Source organism: Ascaphus truei, chromosome 4 (genome assembly GCF_040206685.1).
Source record: "Ascaphus truei isolate aAscTru1 chromosome 4, aAscTru1.hap1, whole genome shotgun sequence".
NCBI classification, from domain to species: Eukaryota; Metazoa; Chordata; class Amphibia; order Anura; family Ascaphidae; genus Ascaphus; species Ascaphus truei.
Genome location: NC_134486.1, coordinates 5,241,383 through 5,262,219, shown reverse-complemented (window position 1 = coordinate 5,262,219; position 20,837 = coordinate 5,241,383). Strand labels below are relative to the sequence as shown.

At 45.8% G+C, this 20,837-nt stretch overlaps 2 protein-coding genes across 2 annotated transcripts in view; both read right to left on the bottom strand.

Moving 5' to 3' along the window:
* Positions 1-20,837, bottom strand: part of ZNF512 (zinc finger protein 512) — a 478,050-nt gene that overhangs the window by 18,924 nt on the left and 438,289 nt on the right. The window lies entirely within an intron of this gene.
* LOC142491844 (extracellular calcium-sensing receptor-like) overlaps positions 17,092-20,837 on the bottom strand; it is a 33,013-nt gene continuing 29,267 nt past the window's right edge. The window contains exons 4-6 of the mRNA XM_075594661.1: positions 19,843-20,061; positions 18,827-18,950; positions 17,092-18,002 (exon numbers count right to left, since the gene is read on the bottom strand). Of these exons, the coding sequence (XP_075450776.1) occupies positions 17,092-18,002; positions 18,827-18,950; positions 19,843-20,061 (1,254 nt within the window). The remainder of the gene's footprint in view (positions 18,003-18,826; positions 18,951-19,842; positions 20,062-20,837) is intronic.

Below are 20,837 nucleotides of genomic sequence, written 5' to 3'. Positions count from 1 at the left end.
TGAAAATGCTTGCGCGACTCACCGCTAGGACTCCCTGCTTCAGCACAGACCAGAAATGTAAACGGGGCACAGGGATATGTGATATCCCTGAAATGGTAACAGAGTCCCTTCTATAAGGGGGGAAGTCTCGTTAATGCCCTTATCGCCTAGAACCTTGTACAGGGGTTCTGGGGGTACTCCAACCATATATGGTTGTGAGGGTTTTTATGAAACCTAGGTCCAGTTTCCAAAGGAAAGGAGATACAGCCCTGAGAATGAACCCAAGCATTTTTTTAATTCTACCTTGGGACTTAGAGAAAATATGGGAAAAATATTTTGTTTCATAATGTTGTATTAGTATATACACTTGTGTACGGCATTATGAGCTGGGACTTCCAGGTTCATGGTTCCAAGAGACCATGTAGCTACCAAGTTTGGTTCCACCAAGTCTGCTCGGGACCCAGACATGAAAGCCTCAGAGGTTTGCCAAGGTGTGAAAGCCATTTGGGTACTGGGGCTGTGCTCAAGTAGACCACCATTTGCACCAAGCCAGACTGTGAGGAGCCTAACCCAGTGGGTTGCTCCTGACAGACAAGTGGTAGAAGTGCCAAGTTGGCACATGCCCCTGTCAGATTCCGAATCTGTGCCCGGCTTAGATAAACTGGCAACGATCTGATTGGCTGGTAGGATTTCTCCCCCGCTCGGATTGGCTGTAGTATTTCATGAATGAAGTTGAAATTCTATTACAAATCCAGCAGCCAATCCGGTCAGGACATTCTCTGAGATTTTGAGCACCAAGACAGCAGCGGCAAATTCGAAATCACCAAAAGATGCTCTTGGAGATATAGACGCGAGCCGGATTCAGAAATTTCATGGAAAGAAATGTTTCTAAGTCCCACTTTTCGGGGTTCTGAGAAAAGAATGTAGGGGTTGTGACTGGAATTACAAGCCAAAAAGAGTACCAAACACCCTCGTACTATCTCCTTGTCAAGGGATTTTGGCATTTCCCGAAGAGATACAGAGGCGGCGTCAGGAACTTCATGCCAATTTGAGTTCCAAGACTTTTCGGGCTAAGTCTCGGTCAACCTAAAGACTTTGTTTTATGGACTGTTTCACCAAGGAAAGACTAATTTTGCAGCCCAGGCCCACATTAAGTGTGTTTTCTCTTGTATTTTTTAATCCACTGTGTGTACGTCTGTTTCAATGGAATAAATTACCATTTGTTCTACTATTTGGTTTTGCTCAGTAATATGATCCTGGTATAAAGGTGTACATGCCTGGTTGTCACGGGAGACCAGCACTTTTAACACATTTATACCCGGGATCATATGATTGAGCAAAGCAATGAGATAAAATAAATTGTAATTTATTTCACGAATGGACATACATAGAATGTTACACAATAACACTGAAAATACACTTACTGGGACGGGGCCAATTGAAATAAATTGTTCCCAAAATGAAATCTTGAAAAACAAAGTCTCTAGGAGCAACTTCCCATGAGCGGGAGTTGCTCACAAAATGGCTTGAAACGGTCTGCGGTCAGCAGCGCTACCTGCAACTGCTGTGTACTCCGCCGGAGCTGCTTCTTTCGTTCGCCACCGCTGTAATGGTACTTGGAATCTTTAACCCTTCTGAAATCTTAGAGGGTTCTTGCATGAATATTGTAAATCTTGGATGAATCGGATTTCGGATGGGCTGCCTGCATTCTTATAGAGTTTAAATCCCTATTTCTAACAAGTGCAGCCAATCCCTCCTTGGGAATAAGTTTCCCACCTATCCTGGAGTTGCCAATACATTGGAAACTTGGCAGAGGGGGCTTCTCATTCTGCTAAGAGCATGTGCCAACCTAGCACCTTTGCTCCGTAGCATATGAGACCCAGCCCCTCTCCCTGGCGATACTAAGTCTGGGCTGGCCACCATTTGTCAAATTGCCCGGACTTTACACTAGGATGGGGGTACTTGAGGAACCCCTCCCCAAGTAACTCCTTAGGGACACTGAGCCCTTTCAACTCCGGGCTTTTACAGACATCGTGGCACCAAGCCAGCGGGATGCCTTAGAAGTCCGGAGCTGCACATTCTTATCTGCTTTAGTGAGTCACTAGACGCATACCAAGTGGGGGCTACAATAAATGAGTAATTCCCGGTCCCCGGTGGTCTGAATGAAAGCCCGGTCTTACTGTTCTGGTCTGTGCTGAAGCAGGGAGATCTGGAAATGAGCTGCAAACTGCTTCCTAGGGAGGATTTTGTCCGGTGGTCTGTGTCTTCATGTACCCAGGGATCTGGTAGGATACTTGGGTGCATGTTTTAGGGTAACCAGCAAGTCTGGCCCCCTTGTACCCAAACACACCCTAACCACACTTTACCGTAAAATCATTCCTGAAACTCACGCCCTGGGAATCTCCGCTGGTTGGCCCTCCTGGAACAGGAAAATACACACATACATCTTTATTACAATACTGTGCACATGCCATAACTGGGTTGCAGAGCCGACACTTCAAACTCCCCAATATGGCTCAGGGGCATCCAGCCAGGCATAATACCTTTATTATTGGCCTGGGTACCCCCTCACTGTCACACTGGTCTCCCGTGACGTTAGGAAATAACACACACACGTTACCATTGTTGTTACATGAGGCTGAATCTCCATGTTTTGCGTTCCTGTCTTGGATTTGGTTTGTGTGTATTCGAGGAGCGGCCCCTCCAGGAATTTGTATTCATTCACTTTCACCACATGGGTGTTTGCACTTTTTATAATATAAGTGTTTATTGGTGCTTGAATCTAATACTTTGTGTCCACTACTTACATCAGGCTGAATTAAATCTTGTGGTAAATATCTCGTTAGCGTTAACGTAATGCATTCCGTTTATGGGTGTAATAACATCTGCTACAACTGTAGGAGTTATAGGGATTGGGTATATAACCAATTAGAGAAGTTACAGTAGAGACACTTGGATAATACGTTTCTTACTTTGAACTGGAACTATGTGTTTCTAATTTAAGGATTTGAACCCCAAAAAAGAATTGCTGCTCACTGAATAAACTGATTATTATTGTTCTCTGTTTCCTCCTAGACTATTTCTGTCCTAATTGTCCATATGCGCGGCGCTGAGAATAAACCCAGGACATGGAACCCAGGACATGGATAAGCGCACGCTCACACGCTGCTCGCTGATGTCACTGCCATGCCAATAAACATGTTACCCACATGTATGATGCAGTATCTTATTGTTGTTACACATACCTGTTTTATCTCTTTTATTTAAGTAATAATCCCCTCAGAACAGGGCATTACTGTCAATAAAGCCCTGGCTGGAAGAGTTGAAGGCCCAAGACCTACACACACCCTCTCTCCCTCCCCAATTGAACTGAATCTGTCAGATCTGTTCATGGAGGAAGGGGGTGGAGTCACTGCCTGGCCACTGCTATCTAGCCAATCCCCTGCCCTGTCTGAGAGCTGTTCCTGCCTCCTGACCAATCCCCTGCCCTGTCTCAGAGCTGTTCTGAAAGCTGATTGGCTAGAAATAAACACATTGCAAGCTGAAAAAATTCCGGGCATTACTGAATGAATAATGCCTGGATAAAATTCCGATCAGAGAGCAGGGATTTCAATAATGCCTGGAATTTTACAGCTTTAGCCTATAATATCTAGTAATCAAGTGAAAATGTAAAATTCATTATGACTAAAAGCTGATTAACCCATGAACTGCCTGTATACCAAGCAAAGCAGTAATACAGTGCCAAGTCATATATCTGTATTTGCCCCAGTATTGCAGTCAGCAAACATCCTAAATCTTCTAAACACACACATCTATATATGGCTTCTAGGCGAGATCTCCATTAGATAAATATGGTGCAGTGTTTTTGCCCCAGTTTTGCAGCTGGTAGGCTTTAGTACATTTACCCAAGATTCTTTTTATAATGAAAAACTGCAATCCCACCTACAGCCAAAGTAACGTATTGAGATGGGGAGCCAGGGGAGGGCAAATGGGACAGCCACGCTGAGTGCTCCCCTTATAGGTACAGTACAGCCCTCCTCCCTCACACCGCAGGGGAGGAAATACTGCCAACAATACTTCAGCACTAGTGAGAGCATCCCGCGGGGAGACGCAAGAGACCGCTAAACCTTACTGACATCCTGCGTTATCAGTCACCAATCTCCACCATAAATCAGGGGAAATATTATACACACACTTATTCCAAAAATAACCAATGTTTTAACCCATGAGAGTCTTTCTCAAGGCATATAATATTATAAACAAATGATGGGTGTGATGGGATGGGGTAACCAGGCTGTCAAATAAAGGGTAAGCTTGTTTTGGTTACCCCTGATCCGTGTATAAGGGTTCCAAGAGAGTTAGCTCTTGGGTCCAGTAACATTGTATCTTCCCAATGTATTGTATGTAATAAAAGTATTTTTTGTACTTTTTCCCTTCCGGGCAGCATGCAGGGGTTGCTAGGGTATGAGTTTCAAGGGGGGTGTTGACTGTGAATGGGTAACCAGGCTCAACAATAAAGGTTAAGCATGTCTGGTTACCTCTGATCCATGTATTGGGGTTCAGGAGTGTCAGCTCTTGAGCCCAGTGATTGTCAATGTATGTCTGTAAATTATGCGACAAGATAACATTTGTGTGTTTTTACTTTTCCAGGGATGCCAGTGAGCAGAGATTGCGGGGCTATGAGTTTCAGGGGGGGTTTTACGGATAAAGTCTTGTCAGATTGTGTCTAGGCAGCCGGGTTCCAGAGTAGCTGGACACCCTAAAAATGTACCCAGGAATCAGGTCGGATTTTTGGATACATTGAGATACATTGATCCAGCAAAATCTCCCCTTAAAAATGCTTGCATGACTCACAGCTTTGATTCCCTGCTTCAGCACAGACCAGAAAGGTAAAGGGGGCATAGAGATGTGTGGCATCCCTAGAACGGTAAAAGGGTCCCTAGTATCAGAGGAGTTGCCCAGTTAATGCCCTGACCACCCAAAATCTGGTATAGGGGTTCTGGGGGTACTCCAACCATTCATGCAGTTGCAAGGAGATTTAAAGTCTATGTCCGGTATAGTGTGTGGGGAATATGGCTAGTAGGAATAAAAGTGCAAGATTCTTAATCTATTCCCCATAACCATAAGACTTAGAAATGTTTAAAGTATAAATTTTATTAAACCAGTATGTTTAAAGTGTGTATATGATTGTGCACAGTGTATGAGCTGGGACTTCCAGGCCCAGGGTTCCGAGGGACCATTTGGCTACCAAGCCTGGTGCCATCAAGTCTGCTCAGGTCCCGGACATGAAAGCCTCAGAGGTTGCCAAGTTTGAAAGCCATTTGGGTACCAGAGTTAGGCTCAAGTAGTCAAGTCCTGGGTTGAATGGAAGTCATCGGACAACATTTGCCCCAGCCCAGACTTTGATGAGCCTAACTTAGCGGGTGGCTTCTGCCTGACAAGTGGCAGAGGTGCCAGGTTGGCACATTCCCTTGTTCGATGCCGAAGTCCCCCTTGCCCGACTTTGGTAGATTGGCAGCGCTCTGATTGGCTGGTAGGAATTCTCCAACGCTCGGATTGGCTGCCGTATTTCATGAATGAACTCTAAAATATTATAAGGATGCCTCAGCCAATCCGGAGATCAGATTCTAAGCTCCAGAACAGCAGCGGCAAATTTTAAAAGACCAAAAGATGCTTCCATAGAAATACCAGAGAGCCGGCTTCAGAAATTTCAAGACAGAATATTTAAAAGTCCCACTTTTCGGGGCCAAGTTCTGAGAATTGAATGTAGTGGATTGCAAGCCGAAAAAAGTTCCAGGACGTTTGGAACTTACTCCCGGTCAAGGGATTTCAGCACCTCCGGAAGAAAGAGAGCGGTGGCGTGTCACGGGAGACCAGGGTTATTAACACCTTTTATACCGGGATCATTTGATTGAGCAAGACAAGGAGGTAAAATAAATTGTAATTTATTCCAGGAAAAGACATACACACAATGGATAACAATTTGCAATAGGAAACACATTTACTAGGCGCTGGGCTAACGAACTAAACTTTCCTGGAACTAAATGTTAACAAATGAAGTCTGTACGAGTCATTTGACCGGGAGGTACTCACAAAAGTCCTGGAATGCAATTCGGCATGTAATTCCAGTCACAACCACTACGTCCCGTTTTCAGAACTTGGCCCCTGAAAATCGGGACTTTCTTGAGCTAAAATCTCTATTTCTCTCAGAGCATCTTTTTCTGATCTTGAATTTGCCGCTGATGGTTTGGCGCTTGGAATCTGAGGTCCTGATTGGCTGCAAGGTTTCTTATTAGTTCTGTTGTCCCATTCACAAACCACTACAGCCAATCAGCGCGTGGGAATTCCTCTGCCAGCCTATCACCGATATGTCGGTATTCTGATGCCGGGTGGGTACCTTTCTCAATTCTGCTAAGGGGCGTGCGCCAACCTGGCACCTCTTCCTCTTAGCATATTGAGCCCCCCGGCTGTTCCAGGATCCGAAGCTGGGAAAATGGTTACCGGATAGCCCTTTGTTAGCCCAGAACATGGGTACTCGAGTGTAACACCTGTACTCTGCCTGTTCTAACACCTTGGCATCCCTGAGGCTTTAAACTCCGGGACCTGAGCAGACTCAGTGGCACCAAGCTTGGTAGCCATCTGGACTCTCAGATCCCCGGACTTGGAAATCCCACAGATCATTCACAGGTTGCAAGTACAGCAGAGACTGTGACTATTCTAACACAAACTAGTGGCAATCGCCAAAAAGACCGAGGTGCATTCTGAATACATGCCTTAAACTTGCCTTAAACTAGCCCCAGCATTTCTGCATTGATTAATGGCTCATCAGATTAACAGCGGGGGTCCCTGGCAGTCCCATTCAAACTGAATGGGACTGCCAGGGACCCCTGCTGTGTTAATCCTATGGGTCGTTAGTCAATGCAGAAATGCCTTAAACTTGCCTTAAACTAGCCAGGCACATACCCAGAATGTAACCGGGCTAGTTTAAGGCAAGCTTTAGAATAGTCGTGGCTTCGTCTGTACATATACCAATGAAATAAAAACCTTTAATAAAATATACTTCTCCCCTGTATCTTGTGCTAAAAATGTCTAAGTCCCCTTTCTGGTGTCAGGGTTGGAATAAGATTATATACTTTCTACTCTTACTAGCCCCATCCCTGCCACCCTATAGAAACCTGACATTAGACTTTACACACAAGTACAAACCTGGCAGATTTAACACATTGCTGGAGTAACCCCTGAACCCCTATACCAGGTTCAGGGTTACTTGGGCATAAACTGGGCATCCCACCTTATGGTAGGGACCCCTGGGCTGTTCTGGGGATACCTTGATCCCCGATGCCCTTTTTGCCTTCCCTGTTTGTGCTGAAGCAGGGAACCCTGGTGGTGAGTCGCAAAAACGTTTCCAGGGTAGGATTTTGACCAGAGCTCTGTGCTCGATGTGCCCGAGAATCCTTACCTGATTCTCGGGTACATCTTTGGGGTATCCCGTAACTCAGGGACCCCGCTACATAGCCACAATCTGACAAGACTTTCTCCGCAAAATCCACCCTGAAACTCATAGCCCAGCAGTCTCTGCTTGCTGGCACCCCTGCAAAGGCAAAAACACATACATTCTTTATTGTCGGATAATTTTCATACAGTCACAGTAATGCATACACGACTGTCAGGTCCAAGAGCCGACACTCTAGAATCTCAAAACACAGATCAGGGGTAACCAAATGGGCTTAACCTTTATTATTGAGCCTGGTTACCCCCTCACCATCACATGGAACTTCATGCCGATTTGAGTTCCAGGACATTTGGGACTAAATCCCGGTCAACTAAAAACGTTGTTACTTTCCTATTTCAACTAGGAAAAGTTAGTTATTTGCCCCAATGCCCCAGTAAGGGTGTTTTTCTCATGTATTTTGTGTTTCTTTGTGCTTAGCCTATTTTAAGTGAATAAATGACAATTTATTTTACCACCTTGTTTTGCTCAGTGTTATGATCCCGGTATAAAAGGTGTAAATAACTGGTCTCATGTGACAGGCTTATTTAGTGGTGGCAGAGGTGGGATCATTGAGCTCTATGTTTTAAAATCCTGTGGGGTCTTTTTATATAGAGATAAACTCGTAGATTGCGAGCTCTCAAAACAAGTGGGGACTAACGCACAATACACAAAACCTAAGAAAGCTGGTTCTCTTTGTCACTTAGGTTAATGCCACCAGGCAAACAATGGACAGAAGGTCAGGACGGTACCGGTCATGGGACCATCCCAAGATTGTCGCCATGTGCGAGAGCTATGGACTTGTTACTGACGGACAATCAAAAACGCTGTTGGAGGAGGATCTGGAAAGGCATGAAGCCACTATTGCTTCACCTGAGTAGGATCTACTCTCACCTGCAGTTGCAGTTCCCACTAGCCCAGCCGTGGTTCCAGAGGTCATTCCCGAATCAGTGGTAGTGGAAGGACAAGGGGAGGGAGGTGGCGGATGCAACATGGACATAGTTTGCGGACAAACTTCACGGATTGCAGCCGTGGTAGCCCCTGTGGCTAGCAGTCTCTCTACGCCCGTATTTGCTGCACTTCCCTTGGGGGCAGGGGGCTACCCTTGTGGGAAAAATACAGCTGCTAGCGACTGCACAAGGGGTGCCATCCACACGTCCTCAAACTGATAATGGGGAGCAGTCAGCTCCCTGAGTGGATCACCACAGCGTCAGAAAATGTGTTGATGGCACACCGCTATTGTCCAGAGCTGCCCTGGAGACCCTCCAGGCTATTCCGGCTTTTAACAGCAACGACTACCGGCACGTGAAAGCCCTTTTGTTAACTCAGTATGCCCTCACACCAGAGGCATACAGTATAGGGTCATGTTTATGATGGAGGAGAAACACCACCGGGAATCCTACATGCGGTTTGCCTCATGCATGATATTGCATGGGACTCAGTGGGGGGAGGATATGATGGCACCAAGTATCACAGTCTACTGGACTTGATGTTTAAAGAACAATTTTTGCAGCAATGTCCAATGGATTTAAGAGACCGGGTTTTTGACCGCAAACCAAAGACTTGCCTGGATGCTGCTAACATGGCTGATGAGTTCATCACCAGTCAGCCACTATCCTGCAAGAAGGGGTCTACTCCCGAAGGAGCCACTCCAGCTCGGGCGACCAAAAGCACTCCACAGTGGAAAAATAAAACAGCTGCAGAAGGAAGTGCATCCAAGTCTGCAGAGTTTTAACACGAGAGGAGGTGCTACCAATGCAACAAGACTGGCCACATGAAGCCAAATTGTCCAGACCGGCAAAGTTCGGGAGTCCCAATCAGGGGCAACGCTCTCCATCAGCAAATCCAGTCGCCTGTGTGCAAGGGGCACCCGCAGAGGAGCAGAGTGCAGCCATCCAGCCAGCCAAGCGAGGGACAGTGATGGAAGAATCTACACCTGAAGCCAGTGACACAGCCTTGGAGACGGGGGGACAACAGATTGCACCAGTCGGGTTGCAGTCCAACGATGTCCGGCAAAACCATTTGTGCCAAGAGACCATTGGAGATCGCCACGCAGCCGGCATGCTTGACTCCAGTGCCACTGTTATCAAATTCAAATTGCCTACTATTAAGTGACAGACCGTACCACACTATGTTATGTCAATCTCTCCTCTCCACATACATGCTGTACTGAGTGAAAGATCCTGCGAGGCGTATAGATATAAGATACAGACTTCGATATTCCTACACGCTGTTCATCAACACTCCAGTTGGAGAGAGAAGTGTCTCCAACATGCCATCTGACATCTAGAAATCTGTGAGTGTGTAGCAAGCACTTTCTCACCAGACATGACATTTAGTCATACAATATTGCACTATATATTTCTGTATTTTTTATTCACATATATGCTGTGGACATATTATATGTGCATGGTGCACCACTGTGACAATCAATGGGTAGAGAGTGGTCGGTAGTTGCCGAAAGGAGGGTGGTTAGGTGTCCCGGTTGGGTAGTGGGGGAGGGAGATTAACCCCTTAATTAATATAGCAGACCCCTGTTTCCCTAGTTTCAGGCCCCGGTATGGGGTGTGTGACAAACGGCTTACTCCGGGGCTCCGTCGTTTGTCCGGGACTGTTTAGAACACGGTCTTTTAGGGTAGGTTAAATGATGAGGCGTCACGTACTGTTCCTTTAAACAGGCTATGCCTGGTTTATTCAGTCCCAGGCACTGAGACTGCCACAGTGCATACAACAGAAAACAGATCAAAACAAAAGCTGCTCACCTGAGCGATAACTTAACTTAGATATCCCTGACTCAGGGTTGGAAGTGGCTTTTCCACTTCCAACATCAAAACACGGTACTTTTGCAGTCTTACACAAATGAACAGAAAGATTGAACCTGTTTGGGGAAGAGGCTTCTCCCCTCTGTAGTTCAGCAGCCTTCCAGCCTCCTGGCTCTTGTGGGGAGACCAGAGCAAACAGGAAATCAGTCTTTCATACCTGATTCCTAATTAGCATGACAGGTGACAGAAATCAGGCAGCAGACAAACTCTGGTCTGGATCTCTCATCCCTCAGTTCCAGCGCTTGCCAAACTGTGGGATGGAGTGTATGTATTATAAGGCTGCACTCCCAGGCCAAACAGGATAGAAACTGTCTAGTATCCTGGGAGCCCTATATACGGAATTTATTACCATCCCCTGGTTTCTGTCACATATCCTCCCCCCCAGCTCAGACCTCGAGGGATGAGCGACCATGGATATTAGGGAGTGCATCCTTGACAACCCGTCAGCATTGCCATGTTTGTGCCCTGACCTGTGTTCCACAGAAAATTTAAAGGGTTGTAGGCTTAGGAACCACCTGGTCACTCTAGCATTCTTTTCCCTGTTTTGACACATCCAGGTAAGGGGTGCATGATCTGTGACCAACCGGAATTTTCTCCCCAACAGGTAGTATTTGAGCGTCTCTACAGCCCACTTTATTGCGAGACACTCTTTCTCTACTATGGAGTAATTTTTCTCCTGGGGATTTAGTTTCCTACTTAAATAAAGGATGGGGTGCTCCTCACCTTGAGACTCCTGGGAGAGTACCGCCCCCAGCCCTACCTCAGATGCGTCGGTTTGGACTACGAACTCTTTGGAGAAGTCAGGTGTGACCAACACTGGTTGGGCACAGAGAGCTTCTTTCAGGCTTCTAAAGGCCTGTTCGGTTTCGGGGGACCACTTTACCATTAGCGGTCCTCTTGCTTTTGTGAGGTCAGTTAGTGGGGTTGCCTTAGTTGCAAAATTGGGAATAAACCTTCTATAGTACCCAATTAACCCCAAAAAGGTCCTTACTTGTTTTTTTGTAACTGGCCTTGGCCAATTTTGTATCGCCTCCACTTTGAGTGTTTGGGGTTTGAGTAAACCTCTGCCAATAGAATATCCCAGATACTTGGCCTCCTCCAGACCAATAGTGCATTTAGCGGGGTTAGCAGTTAGTCCAGCAGACCGGACTGCGTCAAGCACAGCTTGGACCTTTGGAAGGTGGGATTGCCAATCTTCACTATGGATTACCACATCATCCAGGTAGGCGGCAGCATACCGAGCATGTGGTTTTAAAATTTTATCCATCATTCTTTGGAATGTGGCGGGAGCTCCATGTAAGCCAAAAGGCAACACCTTATACTGAAAGAGGCCGTCTGGGGTTGAGAAGGCTGTCTTTTCTTTTGCCCTTTCTGTGAGGGGAACCTGCCAGTACCCTTTTGTTAGGTCTAGGGTTGTGAGATATCGGGCTTTGCCCAGTCTCTCTACAAGTTCATCTACCCTGGGCATAGGATAAGTATCAAATTTTGACACCGCGTTTAGTTTCCGGTAGTCATTACAAAACCTTGTTGTACCATCTGGCTTTGGGACTAAGACTATAGGGCTGTTCCACCCACTTTGGGATTCCTCAATTACACCTAGTTTTAGCATTTTTTTAACCTCTAAACTTATAGCCTTTCTTTTGGCCTCTGGAATTCGGTACGATTTAAGGTTAACTCGGACCCCCGGTTCAGAGACTAGGTCATGTTCAATTACGCTAGTTCTACCTGGCCGTATAGAGAAGATTTCTTTGTTTCTTTTCACTAAATTCTGAACCTCTCGTTTCTGATGAACAGACAGGGTTTCAGCTATGCTAACCTCTGGGTCAGTTTCTTGATTCTCTGACGGACCTGGGGGTACTAGGGTTAACAAGACTTCTCTATCTTTCCAGGGCTTGAGTAGGTTTATATGGTAAATTTGCTCAGGTTTCCTCCTACCTGGCTGTCTTACCTTATAATTTACTTCTCCCACTCTTTCCAAGACCTCATATGGCCCATGCCATTTAGCAAGGAATTTACTCTCCACGGTGGGAACCAGAACTAGTACCCTATCACCTGGAGAAAAAATTCTGACCCTAGCACCCTTATTATATATATTCCTCTGTGCTTCTTGAGCTTTCTCCATGTGTTCCCTCACTATGGGTAGGACTGCAGCAATGCGGTCCTGCATCTGGGCAACATGCTCTATTACACTTCTGTAAGGGGTAACCTCGTGTTCCCAAGTCTCTTTGGCTATATCCAGTAAGCCCCTTGGGTGTCGGCCATACAATAGTTCAAACGGGGAGAAGCCAGTGGATGATTGGGGAACTTCCCTAATGGCAAATAACAGGTACGGTAACAAACAATCCCAGTTTTTCCCATCTTTATCAACCGCCCGCCGTAACATGCTCTTTAAGGTTTTATTGAACCTTTCCACTAAACCATCTGTTTGTGGATGATAGACTGAGGTTCTGAGATGCTTGATTTTTAGGAGTTTACATAGCTCTTTCGTTACTTGGGACATAAATGGTGTTCCCTGGTCAGATAGAATCTCTTTAGGAATCCCGACCCGGGAAAACAGAACTACTAACTCTTTTGCTATGTTTTTAGCTGAGGTGCTACGTAGGGGAACTGCCTCCGGATATCGGGTGGCATAATCTAATATTACCAATATATGCTGATGTCCCCTAGCAGACTTTATTAGGGGTCCTACTAGATCCATAGCAATCCGGTCAAATGGTACCTCTATTATGGGAAGGGGTACCAATGGGCTGCGGTACGCCTTGAACGGGGCGGTGATCTGACATTCTGGGCATGAGGAACAATAATTCGTAATTTCTGCCAGAACCCCAGGCCAATAGAAGCTTCGAAGAAGCATTTCTTTTGTCTTTTCCACCCCTAGGTGTCCCCCCAATGGATGACTATGTGCGAGGTGTAATACTACGTTACGGAATGTCCGTGGTACCAACAATTGTTTAGTTGTAACTGATTTCCTTTTATCAACCCGATATACTAGGTCGTTCTCTACCTCGAAGTAGGGGTAAGCAAGTGACCTATCTGGTTGGCCAGGAGTACTATTCTGGTCCCGTATATTTCCCCTTGCTACCGCTAATGTGGGGTCCTCCCACTGGGCCTTCTTAAAACTCCCAGGACTGACCTCTATGTCAGCGAGGGTCTTATCCGGTTCTGGGGTGGTAAGTGTCTGCTCAACATCTTGATTTGGGGTATTCCCTACCAAAGTAGTGATGGGGAAGGGAATTTTACAGCACTCCTCCTTTTCCCCCTTCTTATTTGGGCCCTCGTCAACCTCCATTTCTGAAAAAGGGAAAGGATTTGTTTCTTCTAATACTTCATTATGGTCCGCTATTGAACTCTGGGCGCTATTCTGAGCGGGGGACCACATTTTTAGAAAATGGGGAAAGTCGGTCCCTATTAACACATCATGTGCCAGTTTGGGTACAATACCCACCTTGAAATCTAAAGAACCAAACTCTGTTTCAAAAAAAACATCAACAGTGGAATATTCATGATTATCCCCATGTATACAACAAATTGCCACTCTTTGTGAACTGTTTCCCTGTTTCTTCTTAATGGGCAAGAGGTATTCGGACACTAGTGTGACCATGCTCCCAGAGTCAAGAAGTGCCCGAACCCTCTTACCATTAACCTTTACAAATGCCCACAGATGGTTATTCAAGGGGTCCTCTGGGCTAGGGCCCATACATTGGGACAACAGCGAATAAGGTTCCACGCTGTTGCATTGCATGGGCTCATCATTTAGTGGGCAGATTTTTGCTGTGTGGCCCCTCTCATGACAATTTACACATTTAGGTACATAGTCTGTGTCCCACTTAGAGCCTTTTCCCGGCTCCCCATGTTGGCTATTGCCCTTAGTGTGCGAACCACTGTTGCTGGTGCTGCGTGAAGGTGGTCGCCGCTCTTCAGCGCCCCTTAACCCCGGTACCCTTTTACCGTCTCTGGAAGAGTCCTGGAACCTCGGGTAGTGGGGTTGCTCCACGACTGTGGGTTGCGGGTGCTCTTCTGCTGCATTGTACCTTTCTACGAGGGCCACAAGCTCATCCGCATTGTGGGGGTCACTCCGACTGACCCAACGGCGTAAGGCAGAGGGAAGTTTCCTCAAGAACTGGTCCATGACCAACCGTTCCACGATGTGGCTGGCTGAGTTGATCTCGGGTTGTAGCCACTTCCGGGCGAGGTGGATGAGGTCATACATCTGGCTTCGTGTGGCTTTATCCATCGTGAAGGACCATGCGTGAAACCTTTGGGCGCGAACAGCCGTGGTTACGCCGAGGCGGGCGAGGATCTCGAACTTCAATTTTGCATAGACGTTAGCTTCGGCTGGCTCTAGATCAAAGTAAGCCTTCTGGGGTTCGCCGCTTAGGAAGGGTGCGATTAGACCAGCCCACTCAGCTTCTGGCCATCCCTCTCTCTGTGCCGTGCGTTCAAACGTGAGAAGATAGGCTTCCACATCATCCGAGGGTCCCATCTTCTGAAGGTAGTGGCTTGCCCTGGTCATTTTCGGTACTGGGGCTGCCGCTGCCAGTGGAAGGTTACTGATAGTCCCCCTCAGGATCTCGAGTTCCTGCTGTAAGCCCTGAGCGAACCGCTGTTGCTCCTCTCTCAGCAAGCGGTTTGTCTCTTGCTGGTTTGCATTCGCGTTTTGTAGGGCTTCATTCGTCTGTTGCTGGTTTGCATTCGCCTGTTGCTGGTTGGCATTCGCCTGTTGCTGGTTGGCATTAATCTCTTGCTGGGCTATTAGCAGCTGTTGATGGGCTGCATTCGTCTGCTGCTGGTTTGCATTAGTTTCTTGCTGGGCTATTAACAGCTGTTGCTGGGTTTCATTCGCGTCTTTCTGGGCAGCGACATTGCGTACCAGCGCACCCACCACGTCTTCCATCTTGTTTGCAGAGGATGAAAAAAACTTTTTTTTTATTTTTTTTTTTTTCAAAGTTCTTCAACCCGCAGACCCCCTAGTGCTCTGCCCGCATTCTCCACCATATGTGACAAACGGCTTACTCCGGGGCTCCGTCGTTTGTTCGGGACTGTTTAGAACACGGTCTTTTAGGGTAGGTTAAATGATGAGGCGTCACGTACTGTTCCTTTAAACAGGCTATGCCTGGTTTATTCAGTCCCAGGCACTGAGACTGCCACAGTGCATACAACAGAAAACAGATCAAAACAAAAGCTGCTCACCTGAGCGATAACTTAACTTAGATATCCCTGACTCAGGGTTGGAAGTGGCTTTTCCACTTCCAACATCAAAACACGGTACTTTTGCAGTCTTACACAAATGAACAGAAAGATTGAACCTGTTTGGGGAAGAGGCTTCTCCCCTCTGTAGTTCAGCAGCCTTCCAGCCTCCTGGCTCTTGTGGGGAGACCAGAGCAAACAGGAAATCAGTCTTTCATACCTGATTCCTAATTAGCATGACAGGTGACAGAAATCAGGCAGCAGACAAACTCTGGTCTGGATCTCTCATCCCTCAGTTCCAGCGCTTGCCAAACTGTGGGATGGAGTGTATGTATTATAAGGCTGCACTCCCAGGCCAAACAGGATAGAAACTGTCTAGTATCCTGGGAGCCCTATATACGGAATTTATTACCATCCCCTGGTTTCTGTCACAGGTGCCAGTATCCTTCTGCAATCTGTACATATCCGGTGTCACATGACAGGGAGATTTAAATGCACAGGAGATTCCGGCACTCCATACCACAGCCTGTAACTCAGGAAGCAGCGGGTCCCCAGACCTGAAATTAAAGTGGTTCGGCTCCGGAGACCCCCTGCTCCCATTCCCTGTTATTAAAACTGAAGAAAAAAACACTGCAATTGCCTGTAAGTTCTGTGCAGGGAGATGCGGCTCTCTCTGTGCAGCTCTCTATGCAGCTCTTAGGCCTCGGACATGGTCAAAAAGACCGTGCTGAGCCGCGCTGAGCCGCGCTGAGCCACGCTGAGCCGCGCTGAGGGGAAACATTATCCCAATCAGCACGGCTTTAGACGGCGCTTCCGCACGCTTCCGCAGACGTGCGGAGCCGTGTGGAATTGCAGCCGACTGAGAAAATTATGTTTTCCCGCTGAGGGAAGCGCAGGGCCGGTCATGTGACTGCCAGAAGCCAACGGCAGTCCATGACGTCGGTGCCGTGACGTGACACGCTAGCGCTGCCTCCCGCTCCGCCTCCAGCCCCGCCTCCCTCCCACCTTCCACCCGGCACACAAGCACACTCGCTGACACTCATACAGGGACTCGAAAAAGCTCCTGCTTGAGCAGGAGAGCATGAGTGTCAGCGCTGCTCAGTGCTCTTCCCTTCACCATGTCTGAGGCCTTACAGACTGTGGCCAGATCTTAGGGGGAGAATCTTTGAGGGAGGCTGAGATCGCACCGCTGCTGTCCCGTACGGTATTGGCATTTTCCTACCTCACGGTTTGTGACTTGTGGAAATGGTTTCAGATTCTTTCTGAATACCGTGATAACAACATGACAAACTGTTCAGTGGGGTCATGCCACATCGTTCGAGATGACAGCAAAGTTATCGAAGCTACTAGAATAGGCCAATCTGTCTCTCATGGAAAGCAGAAGGGTTTATGGTTAAGTTAACGGTCTTACAACTACTCAAATAATCCAAGAATTGAGTTCCTGCTATTTTGCTCTACACATACTTCTTCCCAATAACAATCATGGGTTTGTATTTTTTATTTGGGATAAAATACACATGGATTTACTGTTATGTAAAACAAACCGAGCTAATCAAAAAAGAAAAATTTGAACCTAAACAAAATCACGTATTCTGTATCTGAACTCCAATGTGTTTAATTCCCACATTTTTTACTGCTTGATAAATGCTCCCGGTTGTTCCTCTCAGGTCTTAGCAGGATTATGTAGCATTTGGGAACAAAGATACAGACCAGAAGTCCTGCACTGGAGGCCAGGATGGCAAATATCTGCACTGCCACCATGTATTTGCCTTTAGTGCTCAGATATGCTGGGATAAAGGAGACCCAGACACTGCAGAACACCAGCATGCTGAAGGTGATCAGTTTGGCCTCATTAAAGCTGCCAGGTAAGTTCCTTGCCAGGAAGGCAGCTAGAAAACTGACCAATGCCAGAAAGCCCATGAACCCCATTGTCATATAAAAGAAGAGGTTCTGTCCATCATGACATTCAAATATCATCTTCTGGTTCTCAGACTCGGTGTTCAGCTTTGGGAAAGGAGGGGAGGTGAGAAGCCAAGCTGAGCAAAGCCCAGCCTGCAGCATGGAGCAGAGTCCTACCACGTTACGTGGGACCCTAGGTCCAAGCCACTTCCTCAAGGGGCTGTTAAGTCTGGTGGCCTTAAATGCCAGGACAACCATGATGGTCTTAGCCAGGACAGAGGAGATGCTGATGGAGAACACAACACTGAAGAAAGTTTGCTGGAAGAGGCAGGTAAGAGTAGATGGACGACCAATGAACACCAGACAGCAGAGGAAGCAGAAGATGAGGGACACCAATAAGATGTAGCTTAGCTCCTGATTGGTGGCTTTGACCATTGGGGTGTCATGGTTCCTGATGAAGAGGCACAGAATGCAAATAGTGATGAAGGAGAAGACGATGACCATAGCAGCCAACATGATGCCCAATGGCTCCTGATATGAGAGGAATTCTATCACCTTGGGGACACATCTATCCCGTTCTTCATTGGACCAGTGGTCAATTGGGCATCTCAGGCACTCCACTACATCTAAGAAAGAACACAAATTAAATGTAGATAATTACATCCCTAATTACAGTACTTGCACTGTGCTTGGAGTTTCCTACTTTTAGTCCTTTATGTCTCTATCAAAAACATGTACCTGTAGGCTTTCTCAAATACTACCCCTTGAGCTCTCTACCAATCAGTATTTTGATATTTTCGTATTACCAACATATTTCTACCTTTTCTGCATGCCTTCCTTTTTACCATTAAGTAATTTCTTCAGGACAACTATTCCGTTTCCCCTATTTTCTATGTATTCTGCTCTTATTTCTGTATTACAGTGTAATTCTCTTGTATCATGTTGCTACTGTGAGGATCTATGTGTGTAGTTGTCACTAACTATATAAAAATAAAATAATAGCTATGCCTTTATCATTTGTGCTAATATTAATAAAAACAACACAACACAGCAAAAAGTACATACTGGCAGTTGAGAAATAACAAATATTCCAAAGATAATAAATGTTGGAGATGGGGGTGTAATACAATTTTTAAATTCCCAGAATGTACTTTATTAATCAATACAGTTTGCTATCTAAACATTTATAAGGAGCACATGTGGGAACACGAGGTCATGCTCTGATGTTGGGGATGGGAACCTCAGGGGAAATGTAAGAAGGTACTTCCTTAATTAAAGTGTAACAGATGTATGAAACAGTCTCACAGAAGAGATTGTAAGACAATTACAGTAAATAATACTTGGGACAGTCCATACATCGTACAAAACAAATAACTTGGTCCAGCAAAAATACCTCTTTCTGAGTTAATATGTTTAAACATCTGAATTGCTTTTCTGCGATGGAACAAACCTGTCTCATTGGCCATCTCCCCCACAGAACATGGGACACAGTCAAAGCAGCAAATCGGCTGTCCTTCCCGAGCAGCTTTTCTGTACCCTGGGCGGCAGCTGCTGCTGCAAACAGAGAGAGGCACCTGCAAGGGAGTGACACCCAGGCCAGTATTAGGGAAACACTAAGAAGGAACGGATTGTAAGGGGGTTTAATGGATAAGGTATTGACTGAAGGGTACCCTACAGACAGGTGTGTGAAATGGAGATCTCTCAGAGGAGAGGAAGATGATCAGTGGAGGACACCACAGATCTGTACTGGGATAAGTGATGTTTAATGTCTGTACTGTATATATAACATTACAGATTGAATAGAAGGGAACCCTGTATTTGAGGGTGAAGCATTTGCAACAGTGTTGATTATTTAGTATAGATACAGTAAATAAAAGCGTAATTTACAAAGGTATTTTGGAAGAATGGCCAATTGTGTGCTTAACCACAATTCCATGCAAAACTATGCAGAATCATGTGCTTACTGCGTAGGTCTTCAAAGGTCAGGAACAGAATACTGTATAGTATATGCTCACTGCTAATAAAAAACTCCACCCCTATAAAGGAAAGTCTATTGAGTCTGTTCCTATCTCCTCACAATGGCATGGAGAATGGAGGGAACTATGGATTTTTGAGTCTGCTCCATACTAACATGGACTGAATTTCTGCCTCCCCTACCCCAGTAATAGATGGAAGTCCGAGAGGGATCATTGAGTTTCCCCTTCCCATCTCAGGGTCATAGATACAAAAATATGCAATGACTCATCATACTTGTCTCTCTAGGATACGACTGAAATGGAAAGGAGCTATAGCACTTAATCTGTACCTTTCATTCCAGAATGCCATACTGTATGTACACAAATTAATCTATCATTATAACATGTGATTCAGTGGTAATAATGTCATGTTCCCTGAGTCTGCAATTAAATAACATGTGTTTTCTATCATATCCAGTAGAAATGGAGGATGAGGCTTGGTAACACACACATGCGAAAATTCCTCCTTCCACAGAATGGCGCTGATGTTTATAATAATTTTGTCAGGTGCTTTTGGGTCAGATCTTCCGATTTTCACCAGGTTGAAACTGCTGTTGTGTATCTGAATGTTCACAATGTCATAGAAAGCAGGGATGTCCCCATTGATATCAAAAGTCACTCTGTCTCCGGTCTTGGTTTGGAAATTGACTTTCTTCAGATAGTGAAGGACCTGAATAAATATAATGACACCAATAATGATCAATGACTCTGAGAATATAAAGTATAATGCAGTGATTGTATAAATCCATGGCACAGCCAAACTGTTATTACTGTTCCGCTCACTTCAGCTTAAAAAGGACCGGATGTGTCTGGAGCGGGTTTAGAGAAGGGAATGTCCTGTACGGTGCAAGATGTGACAGAGATGTACAGAATCGGGACTGACTTACTGTACTATAGAGATAACCAATGGGAAACCATTGTTTGCTAAATCCCTAACAGTAATACAAGGACTGCAGGTCACCCACTAAATATATTCTGTGAGACTATAACTATAGATGACACAGAGTCATTGTCCTGTACTGGGAACTTTCACTCATGTTTTTGTTTAAGTTCCTAAAAAAAATGTTTGTTTTGGATTTGGTTCTGGTTTTGCTAAAACTCAATTTGTTTGGTTTCAATTTGTAATTGTTAAATGAACATATTAAAATTAGCCGGTAAATGCTACAATAGCACATTAAACCATAGAAGGGGTTAAATAGATGTAGCCCTGTTTCCCCCTAAACAGGATGTTTGCTGGTGCTGCCCTTATACCTGCTGACTCGCAGGGGCCTAAGTCTCTGCCACGGGGAGCCTGGGGCAATATACTTATTACATTTGGTGCAGCGCCTCCACCTGAGTGGGATCCCAACGTAGTGGGAGGAGCCCCTCTCAGGACACAAACAATAAACACACTCAGTAAAATAGAACGGCCTTTACTGGCACACATAAATTATTACACTCTATTAT